Source organism: Cherax quadricarinatus, chromosome 66, assembly GCF_038502225.1.
Source record: "Cherax quadricarinatus isolate ZL_2023a chromosome 66, ASM3850222v1, whole genome shotgun sequence".
Lineage (NCBI taxonomy): Eukaryota > Metazoa > Arthropoda > Malacostraca > Decapoda > Parastacidae > Cherax > Cherax quadricarinatus.
Window position 1 is genome coordinate 17523278 of NC_091357.1, and position 19778 is coordinate 17543055.

General features: G+C 39.3%; 1 protein-coding gene across 6 annotated transcripts in view; it reads left to right on the forward strand.

The window, feature by feature from the left end:
* Positions 1 to 19116, forward strand: part of LOC128705115 (leiomodin-3) — a 127254-nt gene extending 108138 nt beyond the window's left edge. For 4 of the 6 annotated variants that reach the window (XM_070099146.1, XM_070099148.1, XM_070099147.1 and 1 more), the window contains 3 exons: positions 7812 to 7989; positions 12967 to 13110; positions 17761 to 19116. In XM_070099146.1, coding sequence (XP_069955247.1) covers positions 7812 to 7989; positions 12967 to 13110; positions 17761 to 17876 — 438 coding nt within the window. In that variant the 3' untranslated portion in view covers positions 17877 to 19116. Of the gene's footprint in view, positions 1 to 7811; positions 7990 to 12966; positions 13111 to 14500; positions 14534 to 17760 lie in introns of all 6 variants that reach the window. The other 2 variants (XM_070099145.1, XM_070099149.1) reach the window with 2 other exon arrangements.
* Positions 19117 to 19778: the final 662 nt, after the last annotated feature.

Genomic DNA, 19778 nt, shown 5'->3' on the forward strand with positions numbered 1-19778 from the left:
GAAATTATCGTTCGCTTTTATTCATAGTATGCTATTTTATGCAGGCGGCTCACAAGGGGTGTTAGTGTAACTGCCCTTGAGATTAAAAATCTCTGGCCTACTGTACTTCCGCTACTTATACCTGTATTCCAAGTTTAACTTACCTGTCTAAACTACACTTAGACTAGGTGCTAGCTTACTAATAGCCTACGACAAATATGCTTACGGTCAAGGTCTAAGAGGTGTGGCAACACAGCCACCTTCTAACAGGCCTTTTATTATTGAAAGGGTACCGGCTGAGTGTGCTACCCTTCTCCACCCCACCTCCATAACACCCCCGTCCTACTTGTTAACAATACAGGTTTAGCTTCGTCTAGACTCTAGAACGTGAACTCTAGTTTCTCCATGCATTTTGTGAGCATTTAACCCAAGGTTGCAATTGTCAAAGGCTGTTACGCAAAGTCAGTGTATATTCCATCTGCATTTCCTTATCTTCCAGTGTATTCCAATAAACTATGAGAAAGAGGACTATAAAATATATTGGTGAAAGGTAGGAGTGTTCAGTTAGTTATCCTCGCCAGGTTACCTTAAACCTTCCATTCTTCGTGTTGGTTCACCAATGGTCAATGCTTAGCCCCTTCTGTCCATTGCTAACTTCTCCCTCTTCCCCAATGTTAAAAGGAACAAAGAACTTATTTTCTCACCCTCCCCTTTGGTGGGTGGATAGTGTTGGAGCAACATAACGCAGCTCCACTGAACTCGGATGTTAGTAAAATAGTGTTTTGAAGTGCTGAATGAGAGGCAGAGGTTTATTTTTAGCATTGTGACTGTAACCAGTGTTTAGGCTTGGATATTTTTTAAACGTAGTCTTCTATAACTATGTTTTGGCATTAACCGATAGCAAATTTTACCAGCTAATCTTATTTTTATTTCACTAGGCCGTTGTCTGGGTGCTAGTCCTGAACAGCCAATTAGATTGGATGTCAGTCAGCCATGATCATGGCTGACAACTTAAACTTCTCACAGCCAGTCAGGATGTTTTTGTGACGTGGCGTCTCTGGCGACCAATCAGAATACAGGGGTGTGTTCAATATTACCCAGTATCTTGTGAAATAAGCAACTTTGTCACAATTTGTCAACGTCTCGCCATTGTCTGGCTGCAGTCTCGGCAAGGTCACTTTGCACGTATACCTGTACGAATGTGCGTGTACGTGCATATGCACATAAGTTTGTACAATGGTCATACCATACACTTATCCATGTTATATAAAAAAGTTGCATATCTAAACTTGAAATGGAGAGAGTTCTTGCAATTTAGAGGTGGCGAGAAAATTTCCTGGAATTGAAGAAAATATATTACTGGAAGTTCTTTAAGTTCTGAAATAATTGGGAAAGGTGTGTGTGGGGGGGGGGGTTGTAGCAGCAGACGACAGTGGAAGAGTAATGTGGTAATGTAAAGGTGGTGGGATAGTTGGGGGAAGATCATGCAGGTGGCAAGCTGGACTTTTTTTTTGTGAGGAGGGAGGGGATTTTGTAACCAAATTGGAGGACATTGTTGCTACTCTGGTAGTCATTGGATTAAAGGTATATAACAGAGAAGTTGATGAATAAGACACTTACAACACTATTTAAGAGACTTTGCCACCACGAGTTATAACAAACTAATACTCATGAACCGCTTACGTAGTGGAAACTTGACAATCTGCCATATTTAATCATAGAATAGATTTTATACACCAAACAACAATGAAATGTCAACCTGGGCTGGGAAACTTGCAGTAAAGTACCGAGGATATAGTCAGCCATTCCACTATGGCAGCTTCAAAGGTTTAGTTCCAGCAGAGCGGGAGTTATCGGTTACAAATTACTGCAAAGGTTGAATTAGTCAAGCAAGTCATAGCGCTTATTAATCGTCTGTTAAGACTGGTAATAATCGTATATCAGGCTCTGTTGTACAAAATTAACTTCATAATTATAAAAAAAGTTAAAAAATCTTACTGCTAGTGGCTAATGTTGACTGAACTGGCACCTACAGTTCAGCTTTGAAAATTGTGTGTTTAAGAATGGTAAATAAAGATATTGTGAAACTGGTCTGGCATTTACGGTCAATAAATAAAGTTAGTGTTACTCTATCCTTTCTATTAGTGAGATCTTAAAACCTTTCACAGATCATGTGGTACAAGTCTTGACTAATATCCATCGTTGTCATCAGACCTGTTCCTCATGACCAGTAAAGCGTTTTATCTCATAAATAGAAGGAAAAGAGAACACTTTTACTTACATGACTAATTCTTTTATTTATTAATCATAGTTCGAGGTTGGCTTTGTAATGTTTGCTTCATACGACCATAAATACCAGATCAGTTTTAAATTTAATTTGTACTACCTGGTACTGTACGTATTTTCACTTATTCATACTCTGACACTTCAGTCAACATTAGCCACTAGCAATTGTAAGAGAATTTTTAGATTTAATTTTATGTAATGGAGCCTCTCATACTATAATTCCTAGTCACTTCCTTCAGTAATATGTATTAAGTCTGTTCATGGGGTACATTATCGTTTTTTCAACATAATTTTTGGATCTTGTCTTTATCTTTCCTCATAATTTTGCAAACCAAAGTTAAGGAACTTCCTCACTCGGTTATACCTAATGTTTGGATCTGAGCCATCCAAATGGTTAATTATTAAAGTGGGCATGAATGTGTATATGAAAGGTCACAGGTCACGTGTCTGGTCGTGCTGGTTACTCCAGGGTTAATAGTGATACACGTGATCATAAATTCTTAAGTGACAAGCGAATTCCTAGCAAAGAAATTTTGCCTCAAATATCTTTATAATTTTTCTTACTGTTTCCACAGTAAGAAAAATTATATTCGTATTTAATACTACTGTGTGTGTTGGCGGTGCTGCTGGTGTTGGTACGTATACATGTACTGTATACGTTCGCCTGGCCGTACGTACGTACAGTGTGCGTGTTGTATTGAACATTAGGAGGGAGCTGAGGTTTGTTATAACGTAACTTGAGCTAATGCAGATGGGTGTGGTATCAAGCAGGTTGGTTGGACCAATAGATACAATGAATTGACGTCATCACTTGGGTGGACTTAGCGAGCCTTACTAGTCGATATGATACACCAAAGCTGTTTGTATAACTTGTTTTTTCATATCAAGAACTATGGATTGGTTCGTAGAAACTGTTAATGGCACGAGATAAACGAATGACAGTATTCATCGTTATGGGGGGCAAATCATAGGATTAATGGCCCAAGTTAGATTATAGGCCATATCGCAAATTGGAAATGACAGCCTGGACATTGTTCCGTCTTCAAGAGGAAATACCGTCCGGGTTTTGTTTACAAATTTTTGGTTAATTTGATGATGGTAAAAATATCTATGGTATTTATTCAACACTAAATGTTAATTTGTAGAATTAATTTAGACAGGTAAACTACGAAGAGCGTCCCTAAAATTGTGACCTTACTATTAGGTGATAAGACAATTTGCTATAATTATTATCGTAGTAGTTAATCGAGGTGAGGGTGTGTGGCGTCATACTGTCGCCGGGGTTTTGTATTTGATTTTTTTGTACTGTTTGTCTCTAGTGTCTTGGTAATACTGGTGGTTGAACCGGTTTTGATTGAAGGTTGTTGGGTTATTTTTTTTTTTGTTTTAGTTTGCGGGGGTGTAATTAGACTTGTCTAAAAGGACTCTTACAACTAAAGACTTGCTTCTAAAAGATTATAGTGGTTGGCAAACTTCTCGTCAATAAGAAACTAGCTTTTGCACTTGTATTAATCAACTTGTCGCTATTGTAAACCATTAATGGTATGTTGAAAGTGGTATATAATACCAACATGTTGAAGAGTTTGGTATCTTTATTGATTCAAACGTTTCGTATACGCAGTAGGTTTCAATCAAATAAAGGCATCAGGCGTAATAGCAAAGTGTAATCAGTCCATCAACCTTGGAGAAATAGATTTTGAGGGTCAGTCCCTCAACCTGGAGAAGTGTGTTGAGCTCCTTAGTCTGGAACATGTGAGGCTGAAGCATTCATTAGAGATTCGCCGGTACTTCCGGCCCTGATCTTCTCCATATGGTGACCCGGCTTCGAGGCTGAAGCAAAAGAATGGAGCTTTAAATACTGCCGAAGGTGAGGTGTGAAGGTCTCGATGACGTAGGAGGCGGCGGAGACCACTTGTAGAAGAGGACAAGAAATTGAGGAGCATTGCAGCAGGCCTATTGGTCCATACTAAGCAGGTCTAGTGCTTAGCATTGAGAACATAAAGAAGGAACACTGAAGCAGGCCTACTGGCCCATGCGAGGCAGGTCCAAATCACCCACCGGCCCAAGCCTAGTAGGGCAGGTCACATCCACTGAAGAAAGGACCACGGCATCAGACCCATTAGCACAAGCTAGTCAGATCCACCTCTCACCCACCCACACCCACTCGTGTATTTATCTAACCTACTTATAAAAGCACACAACGTTTTAGCTTCTACGACAGTACTCGGGAGTTTGTTCCACTCGGCCACAACTTGATTGCCAAGCCAGTGCTTTCTTATTTCCTTCCTGAATCGGAATTTTTCCAAGTTAAAAACCACTGCTACGAGTCCTGACACGGCTAGATATTTTTAGCACGTTATTTACATCCCCTTTATTTATTTATGTCTTCCATTTATGCACCTGAATCATATCCCCCCTAATTCTACGCCTTTCTAGAGTGCAGATTCAGGGCCCACAGTCTATCCTCGTAGAAAAGATTTCTAATACAAGGGATCATCTTTGTCATCCTCCTTTGTATGTTTTCCAGTGCATTTACGTATATCCATTCTGTAATATGGTGGCCAGAACTGTGCAGCATAATCTAAAGAGGCCTAACCAAGGATATATTGAGTTGAAGAACAACCTGAGGACTTCTATTATTTGTGCTTCATGATATGAAGCCAAGGATTCTGTTCACCTTATTGCGAACACTTGCACACTGTTGTCTTGGTTTTAGATTACTGCTAAGCAGAACTAAATCCTTTTTGCAATCAGTAATATTAAGATCTACATTATTTAGTTTGTGGCATGGTTATTTTCCTGTCCAACATTTAGAACTTTGCATTTCTCTATATTAAACTGCAACTGCCACATCTCTGACCACTGCCTCAGTCTATCAAGTCTTCCTAGAGTGCTCTAATGTCCTTGTTAGAATTAATTGGACGGCCTACTTTCGTGTCGTCAGCAAAGTTGCTTATGTCGCTATTTATTCCCTCATCCATGTCGTTTATGTAAGTTGTGAACAACAAGGGGCCAGCACTGACCCTTGTGGAACACTGCTGGTGATGTGCCCCCACTCTGATTTTTCCCCATTTATGCAAACCCTCTGCTGCCTATTTGTCAACCATGCCTCTACCCAGGAAAAAAATTTCTCCTATTCAGTGTGCCCCTCTCCTGTATTTTAGCTGAAGAAGCCTGGTGACCAGGTGATACCTGAATGTACTACTACTATTGTACATATATATCTTTCATTCAGATGTGTTAAATGTGTGTCTAAGATTTCAGTGAAACAATTCAGAAAAATATTCACAATAAGGTCTTTGTGGCATTTATGGATTTGGAAAAGGCGTATGACAGGGTGGATAGGGGGGCAATGTGGCAGATGTTGCAGGTGTATGGTATAGGAGGTAGGTTACTGAAAGCAGTGAAGAGTTTTTACTAGGATAGTGAGGCTCAAGTTAGAGTATGTAGGAAAGAGGGAAATTATTTCCCAGTAAAAGTAGGCCTTAGACAAGGATGTGTGATGTCACCGTGGTTGTTTAATATATTTATAGATGAGGTTGTAAGAGAAGTAAATGCAAGGGTCTTGGCAAGAGGCGTGGGGTTAAGAGATAAAGAATCACACACAGTGGGAGTTGTCACAGTTGCTCTTTGCTGATGACACTGTGCTCTTGGGAGATTCTGAAGAGAAGTTGCAGAGGTTGGTGGATGAATTTGGTAGGGTATGCAAAAGAAGAAAATTAAAAGTGAATACAGGAAAGAGTAAGGTTATGAAGATAAAAAGATTAGGTGATGAAAGATTGGATATCAGATTGGAAGGAGAGAGTATGGAGGAGGTGAATGTATTCGGATATTTGGGAGTGGACGTGTCAGCGGATGGAAATATGAAAGATGAGGTGAATCATAGAATTGATGAGGGGAAAAGGGTGAGTGGTGCACTTAGGAGTCTGTGGAGACAAAGAACTTTGTCCTTGGAGGCAAAGAGGGGAATGTATGAGAGTATAGTTTTACCAACACTCTTATATGGGTGTGAAGCATGGGTGATGAATGTTGCAGCGAGGAGAAGGCTGGAGGCAGTGGAGATGTCATGTCTGAGGGCAATGTGTGGTGTGAATATAATGCAGAGAATTCGTAGTTTGGAAGTTAGGAGGAGGTGCGGGATTACCAAAACTGTTGTCCAGAGGGCTGAGGAAGGGTTGTTGAGGTGGTTCGGACATGTAGAGAGAATGGAGCGAAACAGAATGACTTCAAGAGTGTATCAGTCTGTAGTGGAAGGAAGGCGGGGTAGGGGTCGGCCTAGGAAAGGTTGGAGGGAGGGGGTAAAGGAGGTTTTGTGTGCGAGGGGCTTGGACTTCCAGCAGGCATGCGTGAGCGTGTTTGATAGGAGTGAATGGAGACATGGTTTTTAATACTTGACGTGCTGTTGGAGTGTGAGCAAAGTAACATTTATGAAGGGGTTCAGGGAAACCGGCAGGCCAGACTTGAGTCCTGGAGATGGGAAGTACAGTGCTTGCACTCTGAAGGAGGGGTGTTAATGTTGCAGTTTAAAAACTGTAGTGTAAAGCACCCTTCTGGCAAGACAGTGGAGTGAATGATGGTGAAAGCTTTTCTTTTTCGGGCCACCCTGCCTTGGTGGGAATCGGCCAGTGAGATAATAAAAAAATAATTCACAATTTTTAATGTCTACATTTTTCTGAAATGTTTAAAAGCTTTTTGGCCACTTCCATTGCAAATTTCATATACACAGTACATGTATATTGTAAATGGTATGGGGATACTGACAAGGTGTGGTAGACATTTAAGGAAGCATTTTACCACCAGTGGCTTCAGTCCTAAAACAGTAAGTTAAAATGGTGTTGTATAGTAAACAGAGCAGGTGATCAGTAGTGAGGATAAGGCAAGGCGGTCAGGTTGCAGTATATCCGTTGGACAGATTTGCGAGTAAAAATGGTTGGGTTTGAGGACCTGCCTAACCTGGGCCAGAAGGCCTGCTACAGTGCATCTCCATTACGCTCATTGTTCTTATGAGACGGATGATCCAAATACACTGGGAACACTATTTTAGTTGAAGGTTTGGAAACTGACGCTACCTATCCTTTATCACCATCATTGCTGCAAGCCCACAATGGTCTGGGAGCTTCAGGGCATAAAAAAAGTCTACGATTGTTTTAGGATCGGGTATCACGTTGTAAGAGCAGTGAACATAATCATGGAAAAATCACTGCAGCAGGCTCGCTGGCCCAGGGTAGGCAGGTGCTTCCAAAGTCCAGTCCTTTGCACTTGTTTGTCCAACCTATGTACTGTACCTGGCTTGGCTCATCCTCACAACTGGTCACCTGCTGTCCATTTGTAAAAGACCTTGTTTTAGCTTCCTCTGTACTAGGACTGATGCCACTTGTAGTTGAAGTTTCCTTTATTAAATGTCCTGAACTGTCCATAAGTGTCTATCCACAAATTTCAATTAAATATGCTAATTTGGCTTAAGATCAGTTTTTTAACTTTTGTTCTTTAAACGAGTACAGTATTGTACTGCTGTGAAAAATCTTACTATAAACATTTGTCACCAGGTCAAAATGAAGTTCTGGCTGGTATTTGCTTTGTTTGGACTTCTCGCCATTACGGTGGGTGTGCATGCAGAGGAAGGAACAGCAGAACCAGAGCCTTCCCCAGAGGGTACTGCTGAGCCTTCCCCACACGAATCTGCACCCTCACAGGAAGCTTCTGCAGAGCCCACACCAGAACCAGGTTAGTTCTATCCAGGCTACTCAAAGATAGTTGTAAGATTTTTAGGTTTGGCAATTTTTTTTTAGTCACTCTGAATGTGAGTGATTTGTGGTCATAATCTATACATGACAGATGCTTGGTCGGGTACTAGATCTGCATACCAAAATGATAAGCTAAGAGGTGTAGAATAAACCCAATGAAAAGCAGGGGTTCAGTAAGCACACTTACAGAATTCTTCGCATCTAAAAGCAGAGACTTAAGATGATTCTAGTACAAAAGGGAGTCTTTTGGTGGAAGTGTAAATTTTTTATAGGTCCCAGATCAGCCTAGTTGTGAGGTTGAATATAGCAATATCCAGGCTCATAAAGTAGAAAAGCCTATTGACAGCCCCCAGCACAACAAATATAACATTAGTTTGCAAACATACAAAGTCTTCAAATGGACAATAACATTAATGGACTCCTCACTAAACCAGATGCATTGTTTGTGGCTTTCAGAGACACTCGTATAAGATTACTTTGACAATGAAATATTGATCCCTGGGTACAATCTGCTTAGACAAGACAGAAAAAAAATGGATGGAGGGAGGGGGTTGGTCTGTATGTTATGTTTCTCATTTACAGTTACTTAACTTCACAGATGTAGCTGAAGTTTTAGCAGTAAAAATTGAAAATAGTGGTTATTGTACTTTTTTTTATAGGCCATCAATACAACTTCTTAACAGTTCAAGACACTGTTGCAAAATCTAATACTATCTAAAAAAAAAAAAAAAAAAAATCAAACTTGGTCCTAATGCCTTGTTGCTTGGTGATTTCAGTTTACATTAAAAATGAAAGTAGTGTATATGTAGAATAGACTGAAATAGCAGAAAATTCCCAGGATCTAGTACAATCAGACTATTAGCCATAGGAGAGGAAATAGTGGAACAGACAAAACTTAACAAGAAAAAAATTGTCCTTTAACTTGTGCTCAAACAGTGAGGATCTGGTACAGAACAATGTCTCCCCTCCCCCAAAAAAAAAAAAATGTAATAGGTTCAAATCTCTATATACTAGTCTTCAGCAGTAAAATACAATTATTCACTAGTATACACCTGGGAAATCCTAGAGGGACTAGTACCGAACTTGCACACAAAAATCACTCGCAATGAAAGCAAAAGACTCGGCATACGATGCAACATCCCCCCAATGAAAAGCAGGGGTGTCACTAGCACGTTAAGAGACAATACAATAAGTGTCAGGGGCCCGAGACTGTTCAACTGCCTCCCAGCATACATAAGGGGGATTACCAACAGACCCCTGGCAGTCTTCAAGCTGGCACTGGACAAGCACCTAAAGTCGGTACCTGATCAGCCGGGCTGTGGCTCGTACGTTGGATTGCGTGCAGCCAGCAGTAACAGCCTGGTTGATCAGGCTCTTGATTCGCCATGAGGCCTGGTCAGAGACTGGGCCGCGGGGGCGTTGACCCCCGGAACTCTCTCCAGGTATGAAATTAAGACACATATGCAACATCTGGGTATCTTTATTGTAGAAGTTTTGCCATCCAGTGGCTTTATCAATACAAATTCCAGGACATAACTAGAAGATAGTAGAACTATGTACAGAAGATGAGGTAATCAGTCCCTCAACCTAGGAGTAGGTGCGAAGAGCACCGTAGTCTTGGAGATTCTGAAGCAGAAGCAAGGTGCCTTAATTTCATCTTGTCGGTATTGTATACCATTCTTGTACAAACTCCAGGTATATTCAACACGTTCAGTTTTAAACAAAAATATTATTGTGATCAAATAAATGATGGTCTCTGTGAAATATGCTGGAAAAAAGATTGACCTGGATTTGAACCAGTATCTGGAGAGAAGCTCGGTGGTACGAGAAGTAAGCACCAGACATGTATCAAGAAAATAAAATGTAATTTAAGAGGTGCTCCCTCTCCAGGTGAAGACTGAGAATTACAGAACTTCTTAATGACTGCACAATGGAAAACACTAACAAGGAAAATGGAAATTGAGGTCATACTGAATGAATCATAAAAGGTTCAGGCACTCATCACTGAAAGCCTAGAATTGTCAGGACTGAAGTTATAAGATGTCAAAGGATATGGATATGCCCAGGAACCTCAAAGACAACAGAACTTGTAAATGCCAATGGAGCCAGCAGAACATGCGGTCAAACTGAATGAATCATAAAAGGTCCAGGATAGACAGATGGAACAAAGCCATAAATAAATAAAATACTGTAGAGATATATCCTAAATACTTTTTCTGGTATGCAGAATCCAGTGAAAAAAAAAAAAACTCTCCCAGTAATAGGCCCTTGAAGGAAAGGAAATTAGTAAAATACTGAAGTTGTAATATGATTGTGTTAAGTGAAGTTACTCAATCTAAAGATTGACGGAACAAAAGTTTTTCATGGATAACTCAAGGCCCTGCCGACATTTCATTTCTGACATGACTCAAACTCTACGTGCCTTCACAAAAAATCTTAGATTGTATGCCCCTGCACTCTGCCTGCAGGCTCTGACTTGTGCTCCATATCAAGAACTGCAAGAAACTAATATATCATGACTTGAATATTCTATGTAGGATCCTGGACACATGAATCATCCCACAGTCCTTAAAAACCACTTATAAGCTCCACTCTACAAAGGTGGCAGTAAAGCAATCGCAGAAAGGTATAGACAGCACCAGCATCCCTCATCAGAATCTTTGGTAGTTTTGAAAAGCAAGATCACTAATCACATAGAATCTCGACATTTACACAACCCAGGGCAGCATGGGTTTAGAGCCTTTTGCAATTGCTTGATCATTATGATGTGGTTTTGGATGCATTGGAGGACTAGCAAAATTCAGATGAAGTGTACAAAGATTTTAGAAAAGCCTTTGATATGTGAGATCATGGAATAACAGGACACAAAATGCATATTAAAGGAATACGATGCATATGTTAAAGGAATAATTGGATATTTAATTTTCTGATGAATGGACCCTAGTGCATCATAGCGAAGAGAGTGAAATTGGAGGCTGCATAGCTGAAAGCTTTTCCATGGCACAGTACTTGCCTCCTGTTCTTTCTCATTCTTATATCTGATAGAGGCATGAATTATAGCACTGTATCATCGTTTGCAGAAGATATTAGAATTAACAGTGCCATCTAGTGATGACATGGCAAACCTACAAGCTGATATACAAGTCTTCCACTGGGTCACTGAAAACAGTGATGTTCAATAGACAAGTTTGTTACTCAAGTTATGAAAGATTGAGGAAGTAATGGAATGGCAGATGGTGCATAATGCTTCCAGTGAAAAGCAGGGGTACAGTGTACAGCAGGGGAAATGTGGGAAGGGACCAAGACTTATTGCCCCTCCTTTCATACATAAGGGGGATTACCAACAGTTTCTAACATCAGTTCCTGATCACCTTATGTTGAACTTCATGTAGCTAGCATCAACAACCTGGTTGATCAGGTCCACCAGGAGACCTGGTCTAGGATGGGTCTACGGGGGACTGTTGACTTTCAGAGCACTCTGAGTGGACTCCCGGCAGCCAGACCTTGTTTGCTGCAGTAGTATAAACTTGAAACTGATTATTATTATAATCAAAAAGAAGAGCTAAACCTACAAGGGTCATACAGCACAGTGGGACATGGGATAGTGCAGGATTATAAAGTAGCAAGGATGGAGTGGACAACAGAGGGAGAGTTAGAAAGGTCTGAGGAATGCTAGAGGAAGGATCATCAAAGTTTGTGTAGTAAATCATTTGCTGTCAAAAAGTCAACAAGGGTTTCAGTCATAGGTGGGTCTGTCAGCTAGGAGGGAAGATAAAGTAAGAGCATTAGTGGTGATGACATTGGAGGTAAATGGAAACTGATCAGATATACAGTATGCTTCATCTTTCAATAAATTTGGGGTGTCTCACGAAATCGTAATGACACGATTGCAAACAAACTATACCACGTGCGGGATTGAACCCGCGGTCAGAGTGTCTCAAAACTCCAGACCTAACGCGACTGTCTGGAGTTTTGAGACACTCTGACCGCGGGTTCAATCCCGCCCGTGGTATGGTTAATTTGGGGTGTGTTTATGGTAAGTGTAAAACAAATTGAGCTAATCTAGGCATGACAGTTTATTCATTAAACATTTACTAATGACTTAGCATACATAGTTTTCCATCAAGTTGTATAGATAACTCTTCAGTGGAAAGTATATTTTGTTCCTGCTTCCTGAAGGCCAAACAGATTTTCCTATCAAGACTTTGGCCTCTTCCCTTCTTCCACAAATTATCAGTTCTGGTGAACTACTAATCAGTAGATTCACTAGTGGCCTATGGGTTTGGTTAAAGTGAAAAACAAAATGCTACTGTTCTGGTTTGCATCAAGCTTGTATAACCTTATTGATAAAGATAACTGTACATTATACTGTATATAGATTTAAGATTAGCTGTTCTTTTATATTTACAAAGGTAGTTCCTGGTTTTATGGCATATCTGTACTGAGACTGGCTGTATGAATTGCTTGAAATATGACCTATATGCACTGTGTATCAACTTTCCTTACAGGTGGGGAGAGTTGTAAGTAAACTACTCATTTCTGTTACCACAAATATATTCAGACAATATCTACAGTATTGATGTTAGAAGAACTTAGTTATGCTGTATTATAAATATATTTTAGTATTAGTTGGATAGTCTCTGCTTTGCCCTCGCTACCTTTATCATGTGGCAGCTCCATCCTTACCATTGTCTTTCATTGTATAGTCTCAGTTAAATCCCTTCAATATGCGAATAATCCAATTGCTGTCTGTCATCGTAGTAACCTTCCTTCGTTTTAACATGCTCTTTACCCTCTGTGCCCTTGACTGCATTTTTTTTTTTTGGAGGGAGGGAGGGAGGGGGGGTAATTTCTTTAAAACATTTCTCAGTCCAACCCCCTCTGCTCCATCTTGAAAACTTGTGTACATGTATATATTTGACTTGTATAATGCCAATCTTCATTCCCATTTTTGCAGTTGCCACAAATGAGGACGATGTAGAGGATGTAGGTGAGGAGGTAGAGAATGAAATTGATGAAGTAGAGGATAAGGAAGGAGAGGAGATAGTGGATGAGTATATAGAGGAGGAGGAAACTGTAGAGTTGGTGGAAGGAGAGCCGGGTGAGTGGGTGTTGTATGACTCGTGCACGACGTGAAGCTCCTTAAAGCGTGACTTTTGATAGTTGCTTTATCCTCTTCCCTTACCCCACAAATTGAATATCTTGCCTCCCTCCCCAGTCATTGCCTTATTTTGAGCTGGTAGCTTGCCTTAATTTCACTATTCAACTGAAAATGGTGGAATTGGCTAAGTCATTTTCTCAAGAGGAAGGTCTCCAAAGCATGTTGTCTTGGCTATGCTACTGAGCAGTAAAATGGCACTGCTGCCTAGGATAACCTGTAGGCTCGGCTATCCCATCCCTTGTACATGCTGCAGCTGCTGGGCTGCAGTCTTGGTAGTGATTGAAGAATGACTGTTAATTAATGGCTGAGAATTTTGCATGGTGTTTTGTGAATTAACCCAGTTGATTTGGTTGAAGGAGTAGTGTAACTGATTATACTGTACTTAGATTTGCCAGTACATTTAGCTCTACTAATATGCATAATGGTGCACAGATGTGCTCGCAGTTGATGGCACAGTTTGCAGAAGTTATTGCAAGTTGTGGGAGCAAAGAAATTTGCTTGATTTTGGTAAAGAAAAATTGTTTGATAGTGACTTGTTTGACATGCTGACTTGTTACCTCTACAATTGACAGTTTTGCAATTTTGACCTAAACTTTAGAGAAAAATGCAGGGTGGGAAAAAAATGTAGGCACCACCAGATTCAGCAGGGTCTGGGCTAAACCTTTTGCCAGATTACCAGATGACTTTGGTCTTTTTTTTTTTCTCCACCCCTTCTGTACCTCCTCCCCCCAAAAACCACATTTCATGACTAAAAATAGAAGTAAATGCCACATGCATCAAATGGCTATACACAGAAGTTGGGAAAACTGAAATGGCAAAAAATTAGAAGTGCATTTCTGGAAATCTTGCTCCCAGATTTTTTTATAGTTAATTATCTCTAGTTCCTATTTTCTAAATTGGATTTGTGGGCTGCATCTAAATTAATGGAAAATACAATCTTTTGTTTATGATGGCATATTGTACTATTGGCTGACTCCACTAGTGAAGTAGGTTCTGTATTTGTATTGTTCCCTGAAAATTGTCTTCTACTTTATTTTGCAGGTATAACATTGTTAATAGTGTAGACGTATTGTGTATGGCCATTGACAGTGACGGGCCTTTTGAGGCTTTGCATTAAAATTTGCATGCAGAAAGAGGGGTTAAAAATTACTGTCCCAACACTGCAGTACTGTGCTCTTTTAATAGTAGACTTCGAGCTTTTCACTTTAACTGCTGAGTGAATGCTGATAGTGCACTCTTCATTTCTGGTGTACAGTGTGTAGACTTCCACAGGTTAATAAATGTTCAATGGTTCATGTTGTAAAGTGCTCATAACTTGCATATTTTACAGCTCCACGGAACGAGTCTTCAGTGATCATGACTGGTAAGGATGCTTGATGTACTATATGTGGTATTTGTTAACTGTACTTTACCTGGATGTTTGGATGCCAGATTGAAATAATCTTGTCTGCTTCATGTCAAGTGCATTCTCTGTCAAGTGTTGCTTTGGTTTTGTCTAAAAAAAAAAAAAAAAAAAAAAAAATGGAGATTGAATGACTAGCTGAATTAAGATTTTGCTGATTGATAAATTATATGGACAGATTATTTTTCAGTCAAAGAAAATAGTCACAATACTGTGGCTGGAACAATACACAAATAACCCGCACTTAGGAGACTAAAATTTGATAGTTCGGTCCTATTTTAAGCCTTAACAAGTTACCTGGCTTGCAGAGAAAAGTGCAATACAGCAAGTCCTCACTTAACATGATTGATAGGTTCTTGGAAACTGACTTTAAGCGAAATGACGTATAACAAAACCACACCTCGCTGTTTTGTTTCATGTTGCAATTTTGTGCGAGTGTGTGCTCGCGCGCCTAGTTGTGGTTGCAGGGATCGAGTCAGCTCCTGGCCTCGCCTATGTATGGATCCTGCCTTCTAATCACTTCCCAGACTATTCCACTTCCTGACAGCTCTGTGACAGAAGAAATACTTCCTAACATCCCTGTGATTCATCTGGATCTTCAGCTTCCAACTGTGACCCCTTGTTGCTGTGTCCCATCTCTGGAACATCCTCTGTCTGTCCACCTTGTTAATTCCTCTCAGTATTTTATGTCATCATTTCTCTCCCCCCCTATCTCTCTCTCCTATCCTCCAGTGTCATCAGGTTGATTTCCCTTAACCTTAAGCTCTGGAACTAGTCTTGTTGCAAACCTTTGCACTTTCAATAATTTCCTTATGTGCTTGGCTAGGTGTGGGTTTCGAACTGGTGCTGCATACTACAATATAGGCTGAACACACCAAGTGTATGAGAGAGACCCTCCTACCACCATGCAGTTCAAAAAAAAAAAAAAAGGGCTCATCGAGCACTTTTGTTCTTTGTTTATTGTTTTGCATTTATATGATTGTTGTATATTTTGAATTTTTATTTAAAAATAATTTGTATTCATTTGATTTTTTCATTATCAATGTCATAATGAAACGTTATTCAAGGACTTGCTCTCCTGTACTGTAGTATGGGATGGATGAAAATGAACAAGTCTGTTGCAGTCTCCATATGGTGGTGGTTGGAATTGGATGATGGAGTTTAACCCTTTCAGGGTCCAGAGGCCAAATTTCAAAGTGCACACTAGGGTCCAAGAATTTAAAAAAAAAAAAGTTGTTTTTTTCTTATGAAATGGTAGAGAATCTTTTTCTGAAGGTAATAAAACAAAAAGTACGAAATTTGATGGAAAATTGATGAAATTATGGTCTTGTGAATTTTTATGTGTCAGCGATATTTACGATTTTGCCGACTTTGACTCCCATTTTAGGCCAATTACATTATTCCAGTCAACCAAATTCTTAGCTATTTCACTAGTATTACCTCTATTCTATTGATTGAGCACAAGAAATTGCCAAGTCAACTGTTTCAACTACAAAATACAGTGATAGGAAATTGGTAATTTGGCTAATTTAACACTAAAGTTCAAAATATTCCAGTTTCAAAATCGGGTCCAGAATAAACAATGTAGGTATTCCTGGCACTAAACTAACATTTCCTCTGTTCATTAGTTATGTTTTGAGGCTTTACAAGTGAATTCCATTTTTATTTTTTATTCACATAATGAGTTTTTATTCAAACCAAAAAATAGAAGATTTACTGTTATGCAATATTGTAATAATTGTATAAATACCATCACCACATTTGTGAATGTATATTAGACCCACCAGCTGGCGTGTATTAGATGTGCGAGGTCGTTTGTTTACTCTTGAACATCGGCAAAAATTTAACATTTCCTCTACTTTGAGCTAAGTTTCAAGCCATTTCCAATGCTAAAACCAATGAAAATCATCTCTATTTCTGTAATATGTCTTCCATTCTATCAATTGAGACCAAGAAATTGCAAATACAACTATAAAAAACATACGAAAAAACACTGCAAAGTCGGTTTTAATCGAAAATCACGGTCTTGTTTTTTTCTCTCATTATACACTGTGTGCTGCAGGATTTGTTTTATGTGGTGCACACATACCACATAGATGTATTTACTCATATCTAGGCCCAAATTTACCACTCACAGCTTACCAGAGTGAACTGAGCTCATGGCGTAGATCTACGGTTTGGACGCTGAACGTAAAGCCGTAGATCTACGGCACGGACTCTGAAAGGGTTAAATGCACATTTAAAGTGTTGTACTGACATGCTGGTCATTCCTTGCAGTTCATGGTACCCAGCTGAGTGCCCACTGTGCAACAAAATCAATGCTCTTATTGTAAGCAATAGATGAGCACCCTGGTGATGACCTTGGCTATTTTTTATGAGTGATTTTCTGCGGGCTTTAATGATAAAGGTCTGTACTGATGGGTCAGACCAAGGGTGGTATTGGCTTTTTGATAATTGCCACCGAGGACTCTTAATGTGCATTTATGAGTTCTGCATGCACTGCTGAGCTCCACAAAACTTGTTGCTCTGTTTCTGCTGAGTTACTGTATTTAGTATTTTTCCTGCTGAGTTATTTAGTAGGACCTTAGCTCACTGTCACCTTTAGATTCCCAATGTGTTGCTGTTACAAACATGCTGTATAGCAAACTTCTGCCTTAGTGACTTTGAGCCACATGCATGGGTTTGCCCTTGGAAAGTGGCAGGCCCTGTTGACCCCCACAGATAAGTTAAAAAGGGTTTGACAGGATGTGGATGTTTGGCTCTTCACCAACAGAATTGAGATGAACGTGTGGGTACAGCTAACTATGTAACACGCATTTTTGCCTTATTTCTTTCATTGTGATTTTTATAATTACTAGGGTGCCTGTAGTGATCTCTAAAATTTGTCTTTAGGCATTAGCAACTACAGTCTTTTAAACTGATGGTGTTATTTTTAACTTGGTGTGATAGTACTTTTTTTATTTATGCTAATAATTTTTTTTTTATTTTCTTGTATGTTTTATTTTATTGCAAAGTGCTGAATGATTGACACGATCAGTGCTCTTCAAATTTCAGAACCAACCTTAGGTTTTATATTTAAGCTTTGGGTGTATAAGTAAGACCAGTAAAACATGTTCCATTGCTTGTTATATGTTCCAGCAATGCAGAGCTGTGAAATATTTTGTGTTTAATCTCTCGCTTTCTTTCAGAAGCGCCTTCCACAGAGGCTCGGGACTCCACGACACCTGGTAGTGCTTCCCAGGCTGGCTTGTATCTTCCATCTCTCTTATTTAGTGCCCTTGTGCTAATCAAGTTTGCTCACTGAGAATTTCCATCCTTGAGTATCATCGAAAGGCCTTATATATGTTATCAAAAATAAGAACTTGATTGGTAGCTCGAAATCAGAGTTTTGAAAATTGCCTTTGAAAGTTTTGTTTTAACAAAATTGCACGATTACGAAGAACTAATTCTGAAGATTTTACATTGCACGATTCTATGGTTGGGAGGGTGTAATGCCAACAGTTGTGTGAACTTGAAAGATACCTACTTAGTGAAATGTCCAAATAAGTAAAGGCTTGATCTGTAAACTTTGTCCACATTTTTTTTTTTTTTAGTTGCCTGTTAATGAGACTGCTGAGTACAGCTGTTGTTGTGAGGAGTATGTGAAGCATTACAAATTGGATGACATTTTTTAAAAGACCATGTGGTCAAACTTGTTAATATACATAAAAATAAAGGCAGATTGAAAGTACAGTACCTTGTCTTGGCTTATTCAGTTCACTGGATTTCTTTATTCATATATTGGATGAAAATACAAACCAAGAAATTAATGTATTTTTTTATGATTGAGGAACTATACCTTTGAGTTTGCTAATTGTGAATGAATGTTGGAATTTTTAACTTTTCAGTATTTAAGACTGGCAGACATTTTGCAAATCGTACAAGTACCTTCATATATCTAGTGGCAAAACAAATCTCATCTGATTTACTGTTGTAAGAAGCTGTCATATCAGATTCCTAAATCCTATTTTAAATTGGTACATATTTGGAAATTTATTGGTAAGGTTGGGTCAGAGTACAGATGTGTTAAGCCATCCATTTCCAATAGGGAGAAAACTATTAGATTAAAATTAAATCTTTCCCTTCCCCCATTAATCCCAATAGAATGAAAATATCCTTGTTTGTACTTTTATAGTGCTGCCTGTATGCCAAGGTCTTTGAAAGTAACTGAATTCTGCACATATTTAAATTATGAATGAAAGACTTTCTCCATATTGCATATAGTCAATAGTTTATCAGCCTGCTTTAACCTATGATTTTGTTTTATTTACTGGATAGGTTTATAATTTATTGTACATGGATGTTAATAGCTATTCAGAGCTTCATGAAGTGTGTGTGTAGTGCAAAGTATAATGTGCCTCCTGAAGCTAAACATTCCCTATTTAATATTTGTAAAAGTTTTCATTGTCTGTGCAGTATAATCCACTAGGATAGTTACCCTAGAACTCTTGAGTTATACATGTATTGTCTCATCATGGTATATTAATAAAATTGATCCTGTAAAATTTTTTTTCTGTCCTAGCATTTGAAATTGTAACCTCATCCAAGGCAGATGTTACTTTGACACATGTAGGCCCTACATTATTATAGCTTCAACAAGGTCTAGATGCTGGTGAGGGCTCTTGATCCAAAGAGTTTAACCTTCCCTTCTATAAACTGAGCGAGAGTGCCTCCGCTATTAGTTTAGCACTCGCCCTGACTAAAATATGAATGTTTAGTGCAGTATACTGTAGAGGGGTATACCTTCATGCTTGTGACATGTTGAGTCCATACTTTGTCAATTTCACATTATTATTATTATTATCAAAAAGAAGCGCTAAGCCACAAGGACTATACAGCGCTGCAGGGCAGGAAGGAAGCGAGGGCATCAGGTGGCAAAAGGGAGATGGATGAGTAATAGGTTACGGATAACAGCGGGGCAGTGGATGGTGAAAGGGTAAAGGGCAGCAAGAGACTGAACTAGAAAGGGCTGAGGAGAGTGCGAAAAGTATCATCAGAGTTTGTGGAGTAAATCAGTCGTTGTCAAGAAGTCAATGAGAGAGTCGGGATTAAAGGAGGGTCCATCAGCAAGAAGGGAAGGTAAAGAGATAGTAGAACGAAGACGATGACGGAGGTAAATTTTGCGTGCACGTTGATAGAGAGGGCAGTCTAACAGAATGTGGCTAAT